The 25,494-nt window shown below is 40.3% G+C and overlaps 1 protein-coding gene and 1 long non-coding RNA gene across 2 annotated transcripts in view; one reads left to right on the top strand and one right to left on the bottom strand.

Annotated features, from left to right (window-relative positions):
- LOC141092744 (uncharacterized) overlaps positions 1-1,651 on the bottom strand; it is a 198,649-nt gene extending 196,998 nt beyond the window's left edge. The window contains exon 1 of the long non-coding RNA XR_012232886.1: positions 1,547-1,651. This is a non-coding gene — a long non-coding RNA (uncharacterized lncRNA). The remainder of the gene's footprint in view (positions 1-1,546) is intronic.
- Positions 1,652-17,111: 15,460 nt separating this feature from the next.
- Positions 17,112-25,494, top strand: part of LOC141092485 (probable cation-transporting ATPase 13A4) — a 90,844-nt gene continuing 82,461 nt past the window's right edge. Inside the window, exons 1-5 of the mRNA XM_073578657.1 lie at positions 17,112-17,289; positions 21,851-22,024; positions 22,389-22,535; positions 23,702-23,772; positions 23,871-23,951. Coding sequence (XP_073434758.1) covers positions 17,227-17,289; positions 21,851-22,024; positions 22,389-22,535; positions 23,702-23,772; positions 23,871-23,951 — 536 coding nt within the window. The 5' untranslated portion in view covers positions 17,112-17,226. The remainder of the gene's footprint in view (positions 17,290-21,850; positions 22,025-22,388; positions 22,536-23,701; positions 23,773-23,870; positions 23,952-25,494) is intronic.

The raw sequence follows: 25,494 nt of genomic DNA, 5'->3' as shown, positions 1-25,494 counted from the left end.
GGACAATTACAGCATGCTGCAATTTTTTTCTCAATCCAATATCAGCTGTGACTCAAAGCTTAACATTGGGCAGAGATCAATTTGATAAATCTTTTATCGTTTTCCTCACAGATGAGTATAAGCCCACAGAATTTAAATCTTTTCTGCTAATAATGTGGGCCAGACACCAGGCCCCATTTCAGAATCTAAATCGCTTGAGCTAATAATGTGGGCCAGAGACCAGGCCACATATCAGAATGTAAATTGTTTATGCTAATAGTGTGGCCCAGAGACTAGGGGTACCGTTACACCTAGCGACTCACCAGCGATCCCGACTAGCGATATGACGCGGTCAGGATCGCTGGTGCATCGCTAGGTGGTCGCTAGTGAGCTGCCACACAGGCAGATCTCACTAGCGACATTGCAGGTGACGGGGATCGCTACTTACCTGTCAGACGCGGCGATCCTGAGTCCTCCCGCCCGGCTTCACGCGTTGCTCGTCGGCGCCACAGGAAGCCCAGCAGGAAGTGACCGACGAGGAATGATCCAGCAGCTTCTCGCGCGATCAGCGATAACCAGCGGGGGAGCCGGTCGGAGGTAAGTATCACATGCAGCAATATCGCTAGTAATATCGCTGCAATGTCACAAAATCGGTGACTTTACAGCGATATTGCTAGCGATATCGCAGTGTGTAACGGGGGCTTAGGTCACATTTTATAATGAAAACTGTTTGTGCTACTAGTATGATGCAGCCAGGAGTCAATATTTCAGAATCTAAATCCTTTCTGCTAATAGTGTGGGCCAAGCACCAGGCCACATTTCAGAATCTAAATACTTTCGGCTAAGTGTGGAACATACACCAGGCCTCATTTTGGGATCTAAATTGTTTGTGGTTACAGTGTGGGCCAGACACCAGGCCACATTTCAGAATCTAAACCCTTTATGCTAATAGTGTGGTATAACAAATATAAACCTAGCACTCATCTTAAAGGTATTTGCAGGGAAGTTTATTGTAGTACACGAAAAAAGACGTTTCGGTTAATGTGACCTTCTTCAGTTACTACAAGGGCAAATATAATTACAAAACAAAACAAAATGTCATATAAAACACAAAAAATAACACAGGAAAAAAGAAAACAGATGTATATACATACAATAGTCAAAATGGTCCTATAAAAATAAGAGAAATTGGTCGCAGATAACACCAAGTATCCCACACTGCCCATATCACGCCAAATAGTTTAGAAGGAGCCATAGGAAATATATAGCAGCAATCCATAGGAATGTGAAACATACTGTGTGGTATATAGAATGCGTAGAGCTTATAGGCATCTATCAGAAAGGATGATGGTGCTTTAGGTATCTAAAAAACAAGATGCGGTGAAGTGGAGCGTCTGATAGTAGTTGTGAATTATGTAGCAGGAAGTCAAAGGCTCTTACTGGGGAGAATAATCTCTCTAAGGTAATGAGCTGTGGAGGACATAGGGAGAGGGAGCATTATTGCAATGTGTGCATAAATAGTATCGCCCTCCCTGTTAATAGGTACATATCATCGCTAAATATTTACCTTGTCAGTATATAGGAGAGGGGCAAACGTTCCTCCAGACGTGGTGTCCACCGGCCGTCTGATCCTGCATGCAGACATGCAGGTTTAAAAAGGAGAGGGGGAGCGATACTTTGTGGTGGGCGGCCAATAGGAGCGGTAAGCTCATGTAAACCGAAAGTGACTAACAGGAAGAATATGGCCATGCGTTCCACAGCACACAGAGCTTGCGTTCCACCAGAATAAAGACATACTGTAATAAAAGAGCAAAATGTGGAGAAACATATGTTAATAATAGCGGTTATGTGTGGGGATGCTATATATTGTTGGTAGGGAGATTGGAGAGTGGAATTCAAGAGATTAAAATTAGCATATAAATGACCATAGCCTGGTCAATAGAAATGTATTGAAAGGGGTGGGAGTGGGCAGACAATGGTCCCTGGGTGTCGGGATTATGCTAATTGAGACACAATGCAGAGGTCCAGTGATATGCTACATATCTTTATTGTGATAATCCATACAAAGACAGTATATTCAAGGTGAACTATACAGAGAGAGCCAAAAGAAGCTGAGATCAATAGTATTTGTGCTGTGCAGACTGTGGGAGAGAAATAATGCTACACAATCCTAAATAGATAGGAATAGGCTTGCAGCACTGGCGTCCAATTCCAACACATTAATATAATCGGCTCTGTGAGGAAGAGAGGAATATGTTAGTATATTGTGGCATCGAGAAGGCTCCCAGAAAAATGAATATACACATGAAAGTAGCATGATAAACAGGTCAGACCAAACAACAAATAAAGGAACCATTACATACACTGAGTGTTGACTCTTATTTTATAGGGGGCCTATGTGAGATGTAGTTCTTTACAAAAATGCTGAGATTTCGTAATCCCTATTTAACTCTCTCGGGCTCATAGTTTCAAGGGTATGGATCCAAAACGCCTCTCGTTTTATGAAGGTGAAGGATCCTGTTACCACCCTATCGGGGGGGGGGTGTCACCTGTTCGATTACCTGAAATCGAAGTTGTGAGCTGTTATGACCCTGGGTAATGAAGTGGTGGGGAATGGGAAGAAGAAGATTTTTGCACCTAATTGTTGATTTGTGCTTTGATATTCGATCTTGTATAGGTTGTGAAGTTTCCCCTACATATAAGAGACTGCGGGGACATTTAAGGAGATATATCACATAGGCAGAATCACATGTAAAGAAATTGCAGATTTTAAACTCTTTGCCAGAAAGGGGGTGTACAAATGTATCTCCCTTGAGAACATTGTTACATTGGACACAATGTAAGCATGGGAAAGTTCCCATTTTAGTTTTATGTAAAAAGCGTTGTTTGTGAATAATGGATTTAGGGTCAATGTCTGCTTTGACCAGGGAGTCCTTCAGATTGGGCGCTCGTTTAAAGCAGGGGAGAAATAGTTTTTTAAATTCTCGGACATCAGGATGAGCTGTGGAAAGTAAATGCCAATTTTTACGGATGGACTTGTGGATAATGTAGGCAAAGGGGTGGAACATATGTACGAATGGAATGCGGTTTGTCATTCCCTCTTGTGATCGCATAGGGGTATCTCTTGATGCCTCTAGTAAAGAGGGGGGATATCCTCTTTCTACAAATTTGTTGGTCATCTCATCCAGGCATTGAGTTCTAGTATCAGTGTTGGTAACAATACGTTTCACTCTTTGGTATTGTGATTTAGGTATAGCCCGTTTGGTAGAGGGAGGATGGAGACTTTCAAAATGGTGGAGGCTGTTCCGGTCTGTACTTTTGATATACAGGTCAGTAGATAGGAAACCATTGGGATCCTTAATGACCATGGTGTCCAAAAAATTCATGCGCCAAAGATCATGTCCTATGGTTTTTTCCAGTACTACAATAAACTTCCCTGCAAATACCTGAGTTGAGTTGAGTGCTAGGTTTATATTTGTTGCTTAACCAGTTTGGGAACCTAACGTTAGCACCATCTTGAGTTGTGCTCACGGTGTTTTTGCTAATAGTGTGGTACAGACATCAGAAGACATTTCTCAATCAAAATCCTTTCTACTAATAGGATGGTCCCGACATCAGGCCACATTTCTGAATCTAAATCCTTTCTGCTTATAGTGTTGTCCAGACACGCAATCTCAGCAAATAAATACTGATTGTTACTTTAGTATCAGGTGAATGAAAGGTCTGGGCCTAGGGTTGTGAAACAGCTACTTAAAAGAGGGGAAGGGTACATCCAACATGAGTGTGAAAAAGCAAGGTCGTGGTGGAAGGGAGAGTAGACTTGGTGTTCAAGGTGCATGTGGGTTAGGTGCTAAAGTTACTGAAAGCTCTACTGAACAAACACAGTCTCATCCTATTCAAAGACAACCCACATCTGCTTCTGAACAGGCTACTCAACTTCCTTTCCCTAGCAGCCACAAAATGGTATGCTTTGTAGATGAGGGACAGAAAAAGCTTGTGCTCCAGTGGATGGCAAATGCTGCATAAGTGGCCCTTCCTCCATCTTAATATTACACACAATACAATCCTTAGAGGTGGCACTCTAATTACCCTTGTTTTCCCCTGCATCACAGCTCTCCAACTGCCCAACTAACCGTGGGAAACTGCAGATGGGTGAGTCTGCAGAGCTGTTCACACTCTATTCCATGGACATCAAAGGTCTACTCAAAATATTCACAGAATCAAGAGAAGGAAAGCTTCTGCACCGATGCCCCCAATTTTTTTCCATTGGATCTGGAAACAGACAAATTAAGGTCCAATTATCAGAGATGAAACCTGTCACGCGTCAGTAGGGAAAAAACAGGAGACGTGAAATCTGGGCCCCTGAACTGTCCCTCAGGCTAAGGAGGTGCCCTGACTTTCCTTAACTTGGGGGTACACTTGGTGGTTTGTGGCATGGGGTTATTATCTATTATATTTTTATCCCCGGCCATCTGTTGTACTCCAAGCTGATGTCATTTAGATAGGAGTCAACAGGGTGATTAGGGAGAGCTGCCGAGGAGCGGGGGCGCCATTTGCGTATCAAGAGGGTGCCAACCTCCGCTGTCAGGTAGGAGAGAGATATAGGGCCCTATAGGCACAAATAGGTTTGTGACCCTCTACCTGACATTGGAATGACTCTCTAGTGTTTGTGACTGGATTTTGAAAATCAGCAATAAGCCTATTTTTGTTTGCCTGTTTTTTGAAGTTTTGAAAACTTTTTAATGATTGGTTAATAAAGTATCTTTTAAGGATTGATTTTTTTTGTATATGAGCCGTTGAATAATTAATCCAGAATTATATTTATTAAGACTAATTGAACATGTAGTAACAACAGCGGCCACCGGGGGGGAAAACCAGCAGCAGAGCATCTACAATTGTAGTAACACCAGTGGCCACCGTGGGCAAAAACCCATATTTACCCCCCAGGGCATGAAAGGGAAAAGATTTCTATATAAGAATCCAGACTCGGCCACAGATCCAAAAATGGATTGTGACAAAACCAATTTTTTATAAAATAACCTGTCAAGCACAAAATTAATAAAATCCTCCAAAAAATGTGTGCAATAAAGACAAAATATAACAATAATTTTAAAATTACTACACCTAGATTATAAATTGTCACGTTACTATATACATGGATCCTGCATGATTTAGGTATACAAAGCATTGCAGTGGTTTGTGCAAAGACTGCTTTCAGGAGAAAAAAAAACTAAATAATCTTTAAGATGTGAAAAAAAGCAGATTAGTGGTTTGTACAATTACACTGTAACTTTTCAGGAAATCTGTGAGAATTCTTCCTCATTGAAGAGGAATAATTTTTGAAACTTTGAGGCCGATTCCTCAAGCAGTTTTCATGAAAGTTCTGGCATAAAACTTGAACTTTTGCAAAATAACTTGTACAGTTTGAAGGTGGACAAAATATTGGGACTTTTTCATTTTTATGCAAGTATTGACCAGCTTTGCAATTTTTTTTAAATTGGTCATGACTTGGGGCATATGAGGCATGAGTCAGTGCTTTCAACAAACTGATCATAAATCTCAGCAAACACGTCAACTCTGACTGGCATACATTGTTGTTGGTGACTCATGACAGATCTTTCAAAGAATTTAGCACATCTTTTTCCAGCACTTCCAATTTTAAGACTTGAGTACAAAACACCTGCCTTAGTGAATCTGAGCCTTCATTCTCTTCTTTTTGACAATGAATTTTATGTTGAAACATCAGAAGCCAAAATGGGTTTGCCATTCTCACCATGCCTAGCTATTACTTACTGTGTCATGGGAGAAAAATAAAGACATTTTCAGAACAGGTAAGTGGTTTTGTGGGGCTTTGATTTGATGTGTTGCTACATTGATGATGTAAATCATTATTTGAAGTGCTTATGTGGTGAATAAACATACTGGATTTTATGGAGGACATAAACGATAATCTCTTTAATTTGAGATTTGCATTGTGTGTGAATTTATTGGTCTTGGAAAATTCTAGTTGTTTTAGCACACCATACCATAACATATTGAAAGCCTAGGATTGATGTTATCCCAGCCATGTTAATATGCTATACCTATTAGAACTTATAAGAGTAAGAATAAATTGCTTTGCTTCACTGCAATGGGAAGAGGAGTATAATGAAGTGTGTAACAGATTTGTGGAACATCAAATATACCTAAGGTTGTTTTTCATCTGAGCACAATGTGGAGTTTAGTTCGTTAACACTAGGACTACTGGACTCGTGACCCCGCCTAGAACTACTGAAAGGAGTCATTTTGACTCCTTGCTTGTTTTCGTTTATTTTTAGAGTTTCATTTGTGGTTATTTATTAATAATTATATTTTTTGTAATGTATTATTATTGTGAGATCCAACAGTAATGCTTTTGATTGTTTTTTTTCTGCTTTTCTTATTTTTCTACAGAAAATAACAATAATTATAATAGACGTTTTTCAAACATTTTTTTTTATTCAAGTGCACACATATAAACAACAACTGAAGAACAAAAAGCAGAGAAAATGTAGGTGGAGGAGCATAAAAATGAAAATATGGCGCAGAATTCACCTTCTAAACATTTGGTGCTTCACATTTTAGGCATTGCCTTTGATTTATGGCAGTACATTGTCCACACAAAGACTTACCACAAGTCTTACAATTGCCGACAGATCTATTTTTCTTGCACTTTTCTTTGATCTGGCAAAATTTTGTTTGAACCATCACTTCTGAGCATGTAGAAACTTGGGACGTGGAACCCTTTTCCCTATCTGTGACATAAGGACCACACAACTCTCTCACAAGCCTTTGCAAAAATGCCTTGCGTGACATTTTTTGGTAGGTAATCTCCTTGAATATTATCCATGCATTTATACCCGCAAAGTCTAAGGCATTTTCAAATGCATGAACAGGCCATCTCCTTGTGCATGTTCGTGTGGTATATTTTCGTGCCATCTGATCCACTACATCTACTCCATATTTTGTTTCATTGTAAAACTTTACCGTTTCTGGAGTTTTTTTAGTGGAATCAGACACAACAACAACATCTGGATGGACGGAACTCAAAATGACAACATTTTTGTTGGGCTTTCCTTGATATACTGTAAGTGTAAAATTGTCTTCATTTCTAAACACTTTAGTGTTGTACAATTCCTCTTTCATGGATTTTATTTCTTTAGGCACTTCTCGCCTTATTTTGTTCAGTGTTCCCACGATGGTTGTTCCTTTGCTTTTTAGCTGTTTAGCTAATTTTACTGAAGTAAAATAATTATCGGTTGTAACATTGCGACCTTTTTTCAAAAACGGGTCCAATAACTTCATTACCACATGGTCAGCTAAACGGTCCTCAGCACGGCGTGTGTCATCTTTTGCCTAGATAAGGGAAGCCATTTGCCAGATATTTGCTCTCCTTATCAACAGCTAGCCAATATTTGTGGCCATATTTATCTGGTTTGGAAGGCATGTACTGCGTGAATGGACACCTAGTTTTGCTTGGGAAAAGTTGCTCATCCACCGTTATGTATGGGCCAGGTTTGTAACACGCAATACAATTTTCAATAAACCTGTCCCACACAGTAGAAAATAGAGCAAACTTGTCCGTTTGCAGTCTCTCCGATCGAGTAGATTTCTCATCAAATCTGATAAGATAAGAGCCTAGAGTAAACAAGCTATTTTGTTCAGTATTACACAGTAATACAAGCAGGTACAACACAAGGAAAATGTGAAAAGTTGACATGTAAATTGAACTACATCTATATGAACATCTGGGTAAATAAGACAGAGTGAAAAAATTATGCACAAAACTTTATAGCAACATTTAGTGACAAAAGGACCTCAAAATATAGTAGGGAGTCAAAATGACTCCCTTCAGTAGTTCTTGGTAAATTTTGAAAAAAATGCGCAAATTTTTCACCAAAATTATTTATTCTCACAAAATCTTTTTTCACATCATATTTGAGGAAAAGTCACCGAGTTTCAAGCCGGAATTCTGAAAAATGTAGTCACAGAAGAGAAATAAAAAACGAAAGGAGTCAAAATGACTCCATCAGTAGTTCTAGTATTTCTGTTAAAAACGTCCATTCTTAGACATTAGAAAAATAATTAGATAGTATCATAGATTATACTCAATGAACAGAATGTTGCATCTGATATGTAGGATGTATGACATTTCATTAATAATAATATAATAGTTTTTATTTCTATAGCACCCATCCACATATTTCACAGCATCTTACAGTTGAAATTGGACATGTACTGACAATAAAGATTTTACAGTGTAACACTAAATTCAACAGATACCAAAAAGAGTGAGGGCCCTGCTCGCAAGCTTGCAAACTATGAGGAAATTAGGGAGACACAAGAGATAAATGGTAAAAAGTAGTGTTGAGCGATACCCTCTGATACTTAAAAGTATCGTATCGGATGGTATCGGCCGATCTAAAAAAAATATCGGGTATCGCCGATTCCGATAACGGAAGTCCCATTCAAGTCTATGGGACTTCCGGTATCGGAATAAGAAAAACCCTATTTTTGCCTTGTACAGCCTCTCTGGGGTCTGTACGGGCCTTTCGGGGGGCTGTGCCGGCCTGCCGGGGGGTCTGTGCAGGCTCCGATGGTCTGTGCAGGCCTGCAGGGGGGTCTGTGCCGGCCTGCCGGTGGTCTGTGCAGGCTCCGGTAGTCTGTGCCGGCCTGCCGGGGGGCTGTGCCAGCCTGCCGGTGGTCTGTGCAGGCTCCGGGGGTCTGTGCCGGCCTGCCGGGGAGCTGTGCCGGCCTGCCGGGGAGCTGTGCCGGCCTGCCGGGGAGCTGTGCCGGCCTGCCGGGGGTCTGTGCAGGCATCGTCCGATGGGACTACAAGTCCCATCGGGCGATGCCTGCTACCATGACAGTGATTGACACATTAGCCAATGATGGGACAGTAGTAGTCCCATCATCCGGCTAATGTGTTGAATGTAAAAAAAAAAAAAAAAATTTACATGCTGCATACATACAACATGCATACTACATATATACTACATGTAACATACATACTACATATATACTACATGCAACATGCATACTACATACATGCTACATACTACATGCATGCTACATACATGCTACATACTACATACATACTACATACATAATACATATATACTACATGCATGCAACATACATACAACATATATACTACATGCATGCAACATGCATACTACATATATACTATACATACTACATGTAACATACATACTACATATATACTACATGCTACATACATGCAACATACACACTACATGTTACATACATGCTACATACATACTACATACATGCTACATACATACACACTACATGCTACATACATACTACATACATGCTACATACATACTACATATATACCACATGCAAGCAACATGCATACTACATATATACTGCACATATACTACATGCATGCAACATACATATATACTACATACAATACATACATATAGACATACAGTACATATAACATAGAGTACATACTCACCGTCACTTGTCACTTTGATCCCCGAAGCCATTGTCCCCTTGAGGAATAAATATCAAAATAAAAAAACACCAATATACTTACCCCGATCCGCAGAAGTCCACGAGGGTCCCACGTCCATCTTGCGTGGAGAACAGCAGTATCAGCTGATGCTACCGTTCTCTACCAGCTCCAGGAATACAATGGCCTGGAGTGGGAAATTCCCACGCAGCAATGGCATAAATTGAGACTAGGGACTTTTTTTTTTTTTAAAGTGGTGGAGGAATACAGTGCGGAAGGATACCTACCTTCCGTCATTGTATTCCTGGAGCTGGTAGAGAACGGTAGCATCAGCCGATGCTGCTGTTCTCCACGAAAGATGGACGTGGGACCCTCGTGGACTTCTGCGGATCAGGGTAAGTATACTGGTGTTTTTTTATTTTGATATTTATTCCTCAAGGGGACAATGGCTTCGGGGATCAAAGTGACAAGTGACGGTGAGTATGTACTCTATGTTATATGTACTGTATGTCTATATGTATGTATTGTATGTAGTATATATGTATGTTGCATGCATGTAGTATATATGCAGTATATATGTAGTATGCATGTTGCATGCATGTGGTATGTATGTAGTATGTATGTAGTATGAATGTTGCATGTATGTAGCATGTAGTGTGTATGTTGCATGTATGTAGCATGTAGTATATATGTAGTATGTATGTTACATGTAGTATATATAGTATATATGTAGTATGCATGTTGCATGCATGTAGTATATATGTTGTATGTATGTTGCATGCATGTAGTATATATTATGTATGTAGTATGTATGTAGCATGTATGTAGTATGTATGTTGCATGTATGTAGCATGTAGTATATATGTAGTATGTATGTTACATGTAGTATATATAGTATATATGTAGTATGCATGTAGTATATATGTTGTATGTATGTTGCATGCATGTAGTATATATGTATTATGTATGTAGTATGTAGCATGTATGTAGTATGTAGCATGTATGTAGCATGTAGTATATATGTAGTATGTATGTTACATGTAGTATATATAGTATATATGTAGTATGCATTTGCATTCATGTAGTATATATGTTGTATGTATGTTGCATGCATGTAGTATATATGTATTATGTATGTAGTATGTATGTAGCATGTATGTAGTATGTAGCATGTATGTAGCATGCATGTAGTATGTAGCATGTATGTAGTATGCATGTTGCATGTAGTATGTATGTTACATGTAGCATATATGTAGTATGCATGTTGTATGTATGTAGCATGTATGTAGCATGTATGTAGCATGTAATTTTTTTTTTTTTTTTTTTTACATTCAACACATTAGCCGGATGATGGGACTACTACTGTCCCATCATTGGCTAATGTGTCAATCACTGTCATGGTAGCAGGCATCGCCCGATGGGACTTGTAGTCCCATTGGACGATGCCTGCACAGCCCTCCGGAGCCTGCACAGCCCACCGGCAGGCCGGCACAGCCCACCGGCAAGCCGGCACAGCCCCCCGGCAGGCCGGCACAGACCACCGGAGCCTGCACAGACCACCGGCAGGCCGGCACAGCCCCCCCGGCAGGCCGGCACAGACCCCCAGAGCCTGCACAGACCACCGGCAGGCCGGCACAGACCCCCAGAGCCTGCACAGACCCCCGGACAGTCGGCACAGCCCCCCCGAAGGCCTGAACTGACGGCGCATCAAGATGCGCACAGACAGCGCATCATGATGACGTCATTTCGGCAGCCAATCAGAGCCACAAAAGTGGCTCATTGCATTTTGGACTTCCGATTCTGGTATCCAATACGAAAAAAGTATCGGTACTCGGTATTGGAATTCCGATACGGCAAATATCGGCCGATACCCGATAATTGCGGTATCGGAAAGCTCAACACTAGTAAAAAGTCTTTGCACTGTATGGTCAGACAGCAATAAAATAAATAGGATATTCAAACATCATAGTGTGAAAAAAGTCACTTTGAAGGTATTGATGCAAATACAGTTACAGAGTGCTACTAAATGCATAGAGAGTGGGAAAACAGATGCTACAAAGCACCAGATTTCTAGGAAAATGATGCAAAAGCAAATTGGGAATAGTTAGATAAGTGAGGTGATAAGGACAGTTTAAAGAAGTGCGTTTTTAGGCCACGCTTAAAACTGTGTGAAAATAGGGGGGGAAGCCAGCACTGCTTAAGGTTAGAACGCATAAATTGGAGTGCATATGCACATAATGTCTAGCTGTATTCAAAAATGAGATATTTAGCAAAAAAATTGATCAATTCAATTGAGCCACCCCGCCGCGCCAAGGCAATCTCATATGGGGGGTCCTACTCTATATATTTTTAATAAATGCTGTGCCATTACGGCCTCCTAAATACACTTAGAGCATGACCACATCAAGTGCAAACTGTACCTGAACATTACTGGATCGCTCCCATGAAGCCAGATGAAGCAAGTGCAGATGAAGGCCAACCAGGTCTGAACACAGACATATCAGGAATGGCCTCCACACATTGCCTGACCAGCAAACATAGATGAAGGGCGATGTTGGTCCAGACACAGGTGCACAATTAAATAAAGCTTGGGGCAGGGTGGGGCTGCCGTGTGTGTGCACAGCAGCCTAATCCATCACAATGAACACAGAAAAATTATGGCGGACATAACCAAGCGTGCACGGCAACAGTGGTGGTGAGCCACAAACCAACAACAAGAAAATAGGGGGGAAGCCAGCACTGCTTAAGGTTAGAACGCATAAATTGGAGTGCATATGCACATAATGTCTAGCTGTATTCAAAAATGAGATATTTAGCAAAAAAATTGATCAATTCACTTGAGCCACCCCGCCGCGCCAAGGCAATCTCATATGGGGGGTCCTACTCTATATATTTTTAATAAATGCTGTGCCATTACGGCCTCCTAAATACACTTAGAGCATGACCACATCAAGTGCAAACTGTACCTGAACATTACTGGATCGCTCCCATGAAGCCAGATGAAGCAAGTGCAGATGAAGGCCAACCAGGTCTGAACACAGACATATCAGGAATGGCCTCCACACATTGCCTGACCAGCAAACATAGATGAAGGGCGATGTTGGTCCAGACACAGGTGCACAATTAAATAAAGCTTGGGGCAGGGTGGGGCTGCCGTGTGTGTGCACAGCAGCCTAATCCATCACAATGAACACAGAAAAATTATGGCGGACATAACCAAGCGTGCACGGCAACAGTGGTGGTGAGCCACATACCAACAACAAGAAAATAGGGGGGGAAGCCAGCACTGCTTAAGGTTAGAACGCATAAATTGGAGTGCATATGCACATAATGTCTAGCTGTATTCAAAAATGAGATATTTAGCAAAAAAATTGATCAATTCAATTGAGCCACCGCGCCGCGCCAAGGCAATCTCATATGGGGGGTCCTACTCTATATATTTTTAATAAATGCTGTGCCATTATGGCCTCCTAAATACACTTAGAGCATGACCACATCGAGTGCAAACTGTACCTGAACATTACTGGATCGCTCCCATGAAGCCAGATGAAGCAAGTGCAGATGAAGGCCAACCAGGTCTGAACACAGACATATCAGGAATGGCCTCCACACATTGCCTGACCAGCAAACATAGATGAAGGGCGATGTTGGTCCAGACACAGCTGCACAATTAAATAAAGCTTGGGGCAGGGTGGGGCTGCCGTGTGTGTGCACAGCAGCCTAATCCATCACAATGAACACAGAAAAATTATGGCGGACATAACCAAGCGTGCACGGCAACAGTGGTGGTGAGCCACAAACCAACAACAAGAAAATAGGGGGGGAAGCCAGCACTGCTTAAGGTTAGAACGCATAAATTGGAGTGCATATGCACATAATGTCTAGCTGTATTCAAAAATGAGATATTTAGCAAAAAAATTGATCAATTCAATTGAGCCACCCCGCCGCGCCAAGGCAATCTCATATGGGGGGTCCTACTCTATATATTTTTAATAAATGCTGTGCCATTACAGCCTCCTAAATACACTTAGAGCATGACCACATCAAGTGCAAACTGTACCTGAACATTACTGGATCGCTCCCATGAAGCCAGATGAAGCAAGTGCAGATGAAGGCCAACCAGGTCTGAACACAGACATATCAGGAATGGCCTCCACACATTGCCTGACCAGCAAACATGGATGAAGGGCGATGTTGGTCCAGACACAGGTGCACAATTAAATAAAGCTTGGGGCAGGGTGGGGCTGCCGTGTGTGTGCACAGCAGCCTAATCCATCACAATGAACACAGAAAAATTATGGCGGACATAACCAAGCGTGCACGGCAACAGTGGTTGTGAGCCACAAACCAACAACAAGCAAATAGGGGGGGAAGCCAGCACTGCTTAAGGTTAGAACGCATAAATTGGAGTGCATATGCACATAATGTCTAGCTGTATTCAAAAATGAGATATTTAGCAAAAAAATTGATCAATTCAATTGAACCACCCCGCCGTGCCAAGGCAATCTCATATGCTCTAAGTGTATTTAGGAGGCCGTAATGGCACAGCATTTATTAAAAATATATAGAGTAGGACCCCCATATGAGATTGCCTTGGCGCGGCGGGGTGGCTCAATTGAATTGATCAATTTTTTTGCTAAATATCTCATTTTTGAATACAGCTAGACATTATGTGCATATGCACTCTAATTTATGCATCCTAACCTTAAGCAGTGCTGGCTTCCCCCCCTATTTTCTTGTTGTTGGTTTGTGGCTGACCACCACTGTTGCCGTGCACGCTTGGTTATGTCTACCATAATTTTCTGTGTTTATTGTGATGGATTAGGCTGCTGTGCACACACACGGCAGCCCCACCCTGCCCCAAGCTTTATTTAATTGTGCACCTGTGTCTGGACCAACATCGCCCTTCATCTATGTTTGCTGGTCAGGCAATGTGTGGAGGCCATTCCTGATATGTCTGTGTTCAGACCTGGTTGGCCTTCATCTGCACTTGCTTCATCTGGCTTCATGGGAGCGATCCAGAAAATGTTCAGGTACAGATTGCACTTGATGTGGTCATGCTCTAAGTGTATTTAGGAGGCCGTAATGGCACAGCATTTATTAAAAATATATAGAGTAGGACCCCCCATATGAGATTGCCTTGGCGCGGCGGGGTGGCTCAATTGAATTGATCAATTTTTTTGCTAAATATCTCATTTTTGAATACAGCTAGACATTATGTGCATATGCACTCTAATTTATGCATCCTAACCTTAAGCAGTGCTGGCTTCCCCCCCTATTTTCTTGTTGTTGGTTTGTGGCTGACCACCACTGTTGCCGTGCACGCTTGGTTATGTCTACCATAATTTTCTGTGTTCATTGTGATGGATTAGGCTGCTGTGCACACACACGGCAGCCCCACCCTGCCCCAAGCTTTATTTATTTGTGCACCTGTGTCTGGACCAACATCGCCCTTCATCTATGTTTGCTGGTCAGGCAATGTGTGGAGGCCATTCCTGATATGTCTGTGTTCAGACCTGGTTGGCCTTCATCTGCACTTGCTTCATCTGGCTTCATGGGAGCGATCCAGAAAATGTTCAGGTACAGATTGCACTTGATGTGGTCATGCTCTAAGTGTATTTAGGAGGCCGTAATGGCACAGCATTTATTAAAAATATATAGAGTAGGACCCCCCATATGAGATTGCCTTGGCGCGGCGGGGTGGCTCAATTGAATTGATCAAATTTTTTTGCTAAATATCTCATTTTTGAATACAGCTAGACATTATGTGCATATGCACTCTAATTTATGCATCCTAACCTTAAGCAGTGCTGGCTTCCCCCCTATTTTCTTAAAACTGTGTGAATTGGGAATTAATAAAATTGTCCCAGGTAGTGCATTCCAGAGAAATGTCACAGCATGTGAGAAGTCTTGGAGATGGGAGAGGTAGATTTGGATTATTGAGGATGTTAGGGTACCGTTACACTTAGCGATGCACCAGCGATCCCGACAACGATATGGATCGCTGGTGCATCACTAAGTGGTCGCTAGTGAGCTGCCACACAGGCAGATCTCACCAGCGACATAGCAGCGGTCAGGGGTCGCTACTTACCTGTCAGATGAGGCGATGAAGACATCCTCCCGCCTGTGTCCACGCGTCGCTCGTCGGCGTCACAGGAAGCTCAGCAGGAAGCGCCCGATGAGAAATGGTCCAGGACGTTCTCGCGCGATCAGCGATAACCAGCGGGGGAGCCGGTCGGAGGTAAATATCACATGTAGCGATATCGCTGGCAATATCGCTGCTACGTCACAAAATCTGTGACATTACAAGATATAGCTAGCGATATCGCTATGTGTAACGGGCGCTTTAGTCTTAGTTCATTAGCAGAACACAAGGCACGAGTAGGGTGGTAGACAGAGATAAGTCAGGAAATGTAGGGAAGTAGAGAACTGTGAGGAGATTTGCGGGTGAGAGTGATAAGTTTATATTGGACTCTGTAGAGGATGCGCAACCAATGTAATCACTGGCACAGGGTGGAGGCATCGGTGTAGTGGTTGGAGAGGAAGGCTGCTGAATTCAAGATTGATTGAAGAGGGGAGAGTTTGTTAAGCGGGAGACTTTCTTTTGAAAGTGCATACCAGAAAACACATTTCAGTGCAAATCAAGATGCCCATAATGTCTCTGCTGGATTCAAACATTTTGCTAGGTCTATAACAGTGATGCAACCACTTTTCCAGTAATTGGCATTTAAAATGTTAACATTAACACCACACGTAGAGGTGGAGATAGGAAACGGATTTTGCTGAAGCGTGAAACTTATTCGATTTTTTTTCTTTGGAACTTAATCACCAGCGGGATTAAATTTAAGTTATGAGCTCGCTTGCCATTGTTATGTTCCTCGCAAACATAGTGATATTTAAAAAGAAAATGTGTATAGTAAACATATCTGTTTCAAAATGTCTTTTTATTTTTTTTATGTTTCTATTTTATATAAGTATATTGAATCTTATGTTGTGAGGAAGTATTTAAGAGGCACCCTACTCTACGGGAAGTCTTGGAAAAGGACTGTATGATTGACACACATTGCCTAACGGGATGTTGCTTTTATGACCTGTTAGAATAAAATAAATAACAAGATTTTTTTCACCATCAGGAAGTGGCTTGCTGGCATTTTCTCTTTTTGAATATTGGATAGGTGTCTTCACGTAGGCATGCACCCACGAAGGAAGTTCTTGCAGATAAGGTGAGCTAATATTTTTTCCTTACATATTTAAATGAATATAATCTCCCAAATGAGAAAGTCGGCAGCGGTGACAACAGTTTCCAGAAAAATTTCCGTTATATAAAAGTAATTCTGAAACACATACTGTACATATAGAAGTGATGTTCTGATTTCCACTTTTTTATTTGTTAAATTAATATTCTTTAACATTTTATTTTATTTTTAAATTGATTATTCTGGTTACAGTACATTAAAAAGTTGTAGCTTCGATAATCATGCGTCATCAAGTTGCTTTAAGCAAATAAGGAAATGTCATGGAAGTGTGCGTTAACAATATATCAATCCCCAGATTTCCAAACTGTGTGGAAATTTATCACTCCCGAGAATTGCAGAGGTGTGTTCTCAGGACAGAGGATACATAAGGCACATTGTCATTGAGTAGCTAATATAGGGCAAGCTGAAAAATCATTGTAGAACAGTTGCTTGCAGTGATTTTTCAGGAAGCCTTTCACGGGGAAGAAGTTCTCAGAAAACATCATTATCATGGAGAGCAAAGAAAATAAAAAGCATCAATCCATTCTTAATGAAGGAGAAGAAAATGAAATGGTGAGACTTCTTTATTAACTTGTAAACCTCTGTACAAGGCATTTTAACAGTAAATATTAATTTAATCAAGGTTGAGTTTAACAAATAATTTATTCAGTTACTTTGATGAGCATTCACTGTGAAGTATGGCTAGCATCCATCCATTCAGCCGCTATGGAACGAAATATTAGAATGCTAAATTAACTTAAATTATTAACTTCATATAAGGAGCAATTAACAAGGCTTTTGTGCCATTTCTTGATGTCAAAAAGTCGGACATCACTTTTGTCCAAATATTGGCAACTTTTTCTCATTTTTGCATCACTATTTCCACATTTTAAAACACTATAAAAGTGGCATGGTTAGCTGGGTGAATGAGGTGTTTGTCACATTTATGAATTATTACTTTTTTCTAAGTCACTCACTCCATCGGGGAAAATGGGGTGTGAAAAGTGGAGTGACAAAACTGTAGTTTAAAATGTGTGAAATATATCAAACATTGTATAACTCTGAGAAATTAAGTAACTAACAGCAATGAAGTTACAAGAAAATGTAAAGTTTCCTCATAATAATTCCCCTATTGAGTTATAAGAGCATTGCGTTCAGCTATATATTAGGATTTTAGTGCAAATCTGTGGACTGTTCACAAATATATTACTGATTATCACACAGATTATTGTCTTGTAGTCTGATTTAAAAAATGTTTCACTGAATGACTATTATATTATGCTATTGATAAAATGTATCAAATGAAGCAGAGTTACTCACAATAAATCTAGTATTACTCAATGCAAGTGTAATTCATACATAATGTTTTGAGGTTGGATTGAGGTTTGACAGCAACAAATTATTATATGCCTGTTTCCATACATGGCTTTTCCATAAGACAATATATTTGGTGATTGGTGCATATTTGATGTATTTTCTGCATTTTTTTAATAGCAGCTCAGCCTCATTAATCACAATTATGAAAATTGCAGTAAAAACTAAACAAATTAAAAAAATGAAATGTCTGAGTGACATTTTAGGAGGAGAGTGTTTTTTCCTCCTAAAAAAATGAATAAAACGATACATGTGAGTAAGCACTAAAATTCAATGAACCTGGTGTTACATTGTAAATTGGAGGTATACATAGGGAGGATTTCTTAACCTCTTCCCGACCGCCCACAGTAGATCAACGTTGGCGCTTGCTGGGCTTTGTGCAGCGCCGACGTTTATCTACTGTCGGCGGTTTTGTGCCCCCCGGGACCCCCACATACCTTACAACACGGGGATCCCGGTGCACAATGCATGCTGGGACCCCCGACGTCATCGAGACCTGATTGGTTCAGGTCCTGATGACGTCAGCGTCACAGCAGCCAATGGGAGCGATCGCTGGGAAAGCTGCTTGTTTCCCGGCGATCTCACTCATTGTAATGCGGCTTCTCCTCTGATCTAACACTGACAGATGATCAGAGGTGAAGCAGCGTTACTGTGTGACTAGATCGCTGCCTGGCACAGCTGATCGCTGCCTGGCACAGCTGTGCCAGGCAGCGATCTTGTCACACAGTAACGCTGCTTCACCTCTGATCATCTGTCATTGTGAGATCAGAGGAGAAGTCGTGTTATTATGTGCCAGGCAGCGATCTTGTCACATAGTAACGCTGTTTCACCTCTGATCATCTGTCAGTGTGAGATCAGAGGAGAAGTGGCGTTACTATGAGTCAGATCACAGAGCAGCGATCTTGTCACAAAAATAAAAAAAGTAAAGAAAAAAAAAAGAAAAAAGCAGGTACACAGGTTAGGGCAAGGGCTAGGGTTAGGGCTAGGGTTAGGGTTAGGGTTAGGGCTAGGGTTAGGGCTAGGGTTAGGGCTAGGGCTGGGATTAAGGTTATGGGTGTGTTGGTGTTAGGTTTGTGGTTAGGGTTATGGTTAGGGCTGAGATTAGGGTTAGGGGTGTGTTGGGGTTAGGGTTGGAATTAGAATTGGGGGTTTCCACTGTTTAGGTACATCAGGGGCTCTGTAAATGCAATATGACGCCCGCAGACCATTCCATCAAAGTCTGCATTTCAGAACGTCACTATTTCCCTTCCGAGCCCCACCGTGTGCCCAAACAGTAGTTTTCTCCCACATATGGGGTACCAGCGTACTCAGAACAAATTGGACAACAACTCTTAGGGTCCAATTTCTCCTGTTACCCTTGTGAAAATAAAAATTGGGGGCTAAAAGATCATTTTTGTGGAAAAAAAATGATTTTTTTATTTTCACGCCACTACATTATAAACTTTACTGAAACACTTGGGGGTTCAAAGTGCTCACCACACATCTAGATAAGTTCCTTGGGGGGTATAGTTTCCAAAATGGGGTCACTTGTGGGGGATTTCCACTGTTTAGGTACATCAGGGGCTCTGCAAACGCGACATGACATCCGCAGACCATTCCATCAAAGTCTGCATTTCAGAACGTCACTACTTCCCTTCCGAGCCCCACCGTGTGCCCAAACAGTAGTTTTCCTCCACATATAGGGTACCAGCATACTCAGAACAAATTGGACAACAGCTCTTAGGGTCCAATTTCTCCTGTTACCCTTGTGAAAATAAAGATTGGGGGCTAAAAGATAATTTTTGTGGAAAAAAAATGATTTTTTTATTTTCACGCCTCTACATTATAAACTTTACTGAAACACTTGGGGGTTCAAAGTGCTCACCACACATCTAGATAAGTTCCTTGGGGGGTCTAATTTCCAAAATGGGGTCACTTGTGGGGGGTTTCCACTGTTTAGGTACATCAGGGGCTCTCCAAATGCGACATGGCATCCGATCTCAATTCCAGCCAATTCTGCATTGAAAAAGTCAAACGGCGCTCCTTCCGTTCTGAGCTCTGCCGTGTGCTCAAACAGTGGTTTAGCCCCACATACGGGGTATTGGCGTATTCGGGAGAAATTGCACAAAAAATTTTGTGGCTCATTTTTTCTTTTTACACTTGTGAAAATAAAAAAAAATGGTTTTGAAGCAAAATGTTTGTGAAAAAAGTTAAATGTTTATTTTTTCCTTCCATATTCCATTCATTCATGTGAAGCACCTGAAGGGTTAATAAACTTCTTGAATGTGGTTTTGAGTACATTGAGAGGTGCAGTTTTTAGAATGGTGTCACTTTTGGGTATTTTCTGTCATATTGACCCCCCAAACTCACTTCAAATGTGAGGTGGTCCCTAAAAAAATGGTGTTGCAAATTTTGTTGTAAAAATGAGAAATCGCTGGTCAACTTTTAACCCTTATAACTTCCTAAAGAAAAAAATTATGTTTCCAAAATTGTGCAGATGTACAGTAGACATGTGGGAAATGTTATTTATTAACTATTTTGTGCGATATCACTCTCTGATTTAAGGGCATAAAAATTAAAAGTTTGAAAATTGCAAAATTTTCTAAATTTTCGCCAAATTTTGATTTTTTTAACAAATAAGCGCAGCTCATATCTAATAAATTTTACCACCATCATGAAGTACAATATGTCATGAGAAAACAATGTCAGAATCAGTAGGATCCGTTGAAGCGTTCTAGAGTTATGACCTCATAAAGTGACACTGGTCAGAGTTGAAAAAATTGGCCCGGTCACGAAGGCAAAAACAGGCTCTGGTGTGAATGGGTTAAAGCACCACTCCAAAAGTTTTTTCTATTGCAGCGCTGGAGTGGTGCCACTAATCTAAGTTTCTGTCCCTAACAATATACTTACCAGCCTCCGTCTTCTGCTGTTCCCAGCACCGCTGCAGTCTGTCTCCAGCAGGATGTGACCTATTGGATTGCTACAGTGTTTGCTGGGTAATTCGTAAGTCACAACTCAGTGTAAGTCTGTGAAAGCCAGAACGGTACCAGAATGAGGCTCTCATAGACTTACACTGAGAATTTGTGACTGTGACCTCTGACTTCCAGTCAGAAGTTGCGGCCGCATAATGACTGAGTGGAATCGATAAGGCACTTGGAACAGCTGAAGATGGTAGCCGGTGAGTATATTACATGGGTCAGGGAACTTAGATTGTTAGCATCACTAGTGCATGTTCACAGTGGAAATACACTAAAAAGGAATATGCGTTTTTTACCTGTGGATTTTCCCAATCTAATGCAATTCAATGGGGGAAAATCCACACATAAAAAGCCTACTCGCAAGAGAAATTGACATGTTGCAGATTTATAAAATGCACCACAGATCAGTTTACGCAGTAAAAAAAAACCCACAGTGGTCATGAGATTTCTACAAATCCCATTCACTTTTCTAAAAATGTTGGATGCTGCATTTTTTGCACAGCAAATATGCAAATTGCCTCCTCAGAGAGGAAGATGACTACAACTCTAGTGCCACCTATTGGATTAGGCAATCCTAAAAGTCACTATCAACCCTTTAAAGAGCTTTGCCGCATGACTTAGGATAAAAGCCAAACCAGAATCTCAATTTTAAGACAGTGTTTCAGGGTTTTGCCCCTCATCAGTGTAAAGTGTGAGATCTTATTTGTTGTGGTGAGAGGCTTAAGACTGGGAGCTAAGATTTAATGTTTTGTCATATTCAATGATTAGAAATGTTATGATATGGAACATATTGATTGTTTCAGGAAACATTTGGATATAAAGAACAATCAGGCAGGAAATTCCTTTGCGTTCTTGGATATATATTTACCGGTGGCTTTCTTTGGTTGATATTCTATTGGAAGCCTGAATGGCATGTGTGGGCACATTGTATTCCATGCTGCTTACAAGATGCTGACGCTATATTACTGAAAACCACAGTAAGTATAAGTATAAGTAATAGTTGTCATATGCTGTTCTGTGGTGAATTGAATGAGAACACACCATGAATACAATTTGCTTCAGATATTCTCCTATATATGTCCTCATAGATTGTAAGCTTGCAAGCAGCGTCATTGCTCCTTTTGGCATTTGAGTTAAATGTGTCTTTATTGCTTATACAAATCCCATCTAAAATTGTAAAGTGCTGCGGAATACGTTGGAGCTATAGAAATAACAATTTTTAATATTATTATAAATACTAGAAAATAAAAAAGCATTTCCAATAATTATTAAAATTGGATAGCAAATCTGTTTAAAATGTATTGAGATTGTATATAAATATATTGTCTCTTCACCTCACAGGATGAATTTGAGCAATATTTCTGGAAGAAGGTGACATGGATTGAACTTCAGAACCTTAATATTTCACTGAATACAACATCTGCACAGCCACTGATAGCTGACGGCAAGTCCATCATTAATAAGGCAATTAGAAAGACGGATCTGAAGGTAGCTAATACAATATTTTATGAATTATTTTATATATTAGGATTAGTACATGAAAATTTGTAACAAGTCATTGATACTATTTTACTGGGGTCATTGGGGTTTTGCCTTCTAGTATATCTGCTGTGGGGAACCTGAGTTGCTCCCCCTGCTGTTGCGGTGTCATGGTGGTCACCGGATGGCAATAGGCCTAACGGACCCATTGAGAGTCTCTCAATTATGTGGTAGTGGACTTTATATAATCTGAATACAATGTTAACTAAGAACTCCATTTATTTTGCTTAACTGCAATAAAACAATGTATAATATTTGGATGTGTGGATCAAGTCTTTTTTTTCTACAATAATGAAATATTGGACAATTTACATCTTTCTGATGATGATAGTGAATACAATTTTAATCTCTTAAATAAGTATGAATAAAGACTGTACTAAAAGGGGAAATACAAATTTTTAGTATTGGGGCTAAAAAGATTAGTTACTGATTGTAAAATCAGACAGTATTGGTTTAAGCATTAAAGAAGTTGTCCAGTCCAAATCGATAAGTCTGCAGTCATTATGTGTGACTACAGACTTATGAATCCCCCCAGCGCATGCACTGTGTGCTGCAGGAATTCGACCGTTTCTGACCTGGCACCAGAGGATATGTATGAGTTATACATCCTCCCGGCCAGGGGGCGTGGTCTCACTCACTTGTATCTGTTATACCACCGTTCTCCCATTTCAAAATTAGGAAAATTTAAAAAATTGGAAATTTATGCAACATTTTAGAACTTATGTTGCATAAATGTTGTCTTTTCCAACTGTACTCTATTTAGTCACAATGATTAATTATGTATTATTTTACAAGTTTGTTATCTGTGGTAAAGATCATCACATATGTATTTTTTGCCCATGAACTGGAACAAAATTAATAAATGGAATACAATAACAAACTATTTCAGATGGACCACTACCTTTCTCTGCATACATGAGAGTGGGCAAGAAACCTTTACTAAATAAGAGGAAAAGTGCAAGCCATGTCTCCTTTTTCCTGACAATTATGTTGTGTCAGTAATGTTTTGACAAAGAGATTAATACACTATGTCAATCACCTAGACTAGACCTTGACTGTGGGTAATCTTGTTAAACAAAATTATTGCTTGAATTTCTTCTCATTAACTTTCACAGATCAAGTTGATCAAAGTCCAAAAAATATGTTTTGTATGGGATCAAGACGAACAACAGTTTCGCAGAGCAGGGTGAGTGTAGACAGGTCTCCCATACAATCAGATTACACATCATTTCATAATTCACCCTAATAAACCACATGTTTATTAACCATGTACTTGGGCTGCAGGGTTCTTGAGGACAACCTTACCTGTTACGACATTCATACGAAATTTGCTTCTGGGTTAACAAGTGGAGAGCAGAGCATCAGGTAACCAAAAAAGTTTATTCTTTATTACATACCATACTTACCACGAGCTGGAATATTTCATGACATAGAAGTGATTCTTCTTATCATTTGTTTTTAAAGAGTAACTGTTATTTTGATATTTATTAACTAAAACTGAGGGTATTATGAGGGGCAAATTTATTCTTCTAAAATTGAATCATTATTATTATTTTACAAAAATATGTATTCTCCAAGATACGGATTTTTTTTAAATTCACTCCATGAGAATTCAGCAGGGTAGCAGCCACCTGCCCACCATTTTACCAATCCACATATGGCTGGGATAGGTTAAAAACAAAAAAATACTAATGTTCAGCTCATCACTTACCTGTACCGACACCCCCACTGCTGACCTACCACCATATAATCTTCTGTGCCTCGGGTACTTTTGGCTGTGACCAGACATCGTAGGTCACTGTGCGTTGACATATGTCATAACCATGATGTCTGCTGCATCAGCCCAGCGCACAGGGACATCTGAGATCTTGTCACAGCCAGAAGTAAATGTCTAGAGTAAGTATAATTAAACTGAATGGGAGGAAAGAAGATGTGGACCATAATGGTGGAAATCTGGACACCAGACAGTGACCTTTAGAGGTGGCGGCACAGGAGAGAGGAGAGGTGAGTATTAGGAAATTTTTTTTTTTACATCTTAGAATCATTGAATGTTAGAGTTAAAAGGGACCTCATGGATCATCGTGTCCAACTCCTTGCTCAATTCAAGATTCACTAAACCATCTCAGGCAGAACACATCTTACATTTATTATGATAAAGAATTCAATTTGCAGAGAATAACTTTGCTGCAACTCAAATTTCCTGGTAATATTGACACAATTTTGAGAATTTGAATTTTGTCAGATTTATGCCTTATGTTGCTCCCTCTTATTGCTACCCCTGTCTCTTGCTTTCATTCCAGTAGATGTGCATTGCTAAGTTGTATCCATACTCGGCTTAGTCAGTCCATGTGTATGGATAAAGATAGAGTGAAGTCCCCTCTGCAGTGCACCTACTCTACACAACTAAACCAAGCACTGTATGTCACTGAGCAGCAATGCAACATGGGAACTGAGGGAAGCAATTTTGAGACAGGAGTGCTGGCACAAACATCACTGAAAAGAGGGTCCTTCCTCATCTTCATATCACAGCTTTTCAAGAGTGGAGGAATATACTATTACTAAGGAAAATACTTACACTTGGGTCAACTCTCAGAACAAAAGTTTACTGGGCTTTATATTCATTATATGAAGAGGGCTTTTCTTTTTTTTATTTCTTTGCTTTAACATAAGACAACTCTCCCATTAGCAGAAATGTATATATGAAAGTTTGCAAGTTAATAATGTAGTGGCAGACATCTTTTAAAGTTGGGCTCATTTGTGTTTTGACAATATTGTAGGTAAAATATGCATTTTGGGATAACAGATTATTGTTAACGATTGGGAAATAGAAACCTTGCCATGGATTTGAGGTCAATGATGGTCCAAATTTACTTTGGAATAATGAGCTTATTTTAATAATTTTCAACAT

This window comes from Dendrobates tinctorius, unplaced genomic scaffold (assembly GCF_039654945.1).
Source record: "Dendrobates tinctorius isolate UK_male_01 unplaced genomic scaffold, ASM3965494v1 ptg000060l, whole genome shotgun sequence".
Classification (NCBI taxonomy): Eukaryota; Metazoa; Chordata; class Amphibia; order Anura; family Dendrobatidae; genus Dendrobates; species Dendrobates tinctorius.
This window is presented reverse-complemented; position numbering and strand designations above follow the sequence as displayed.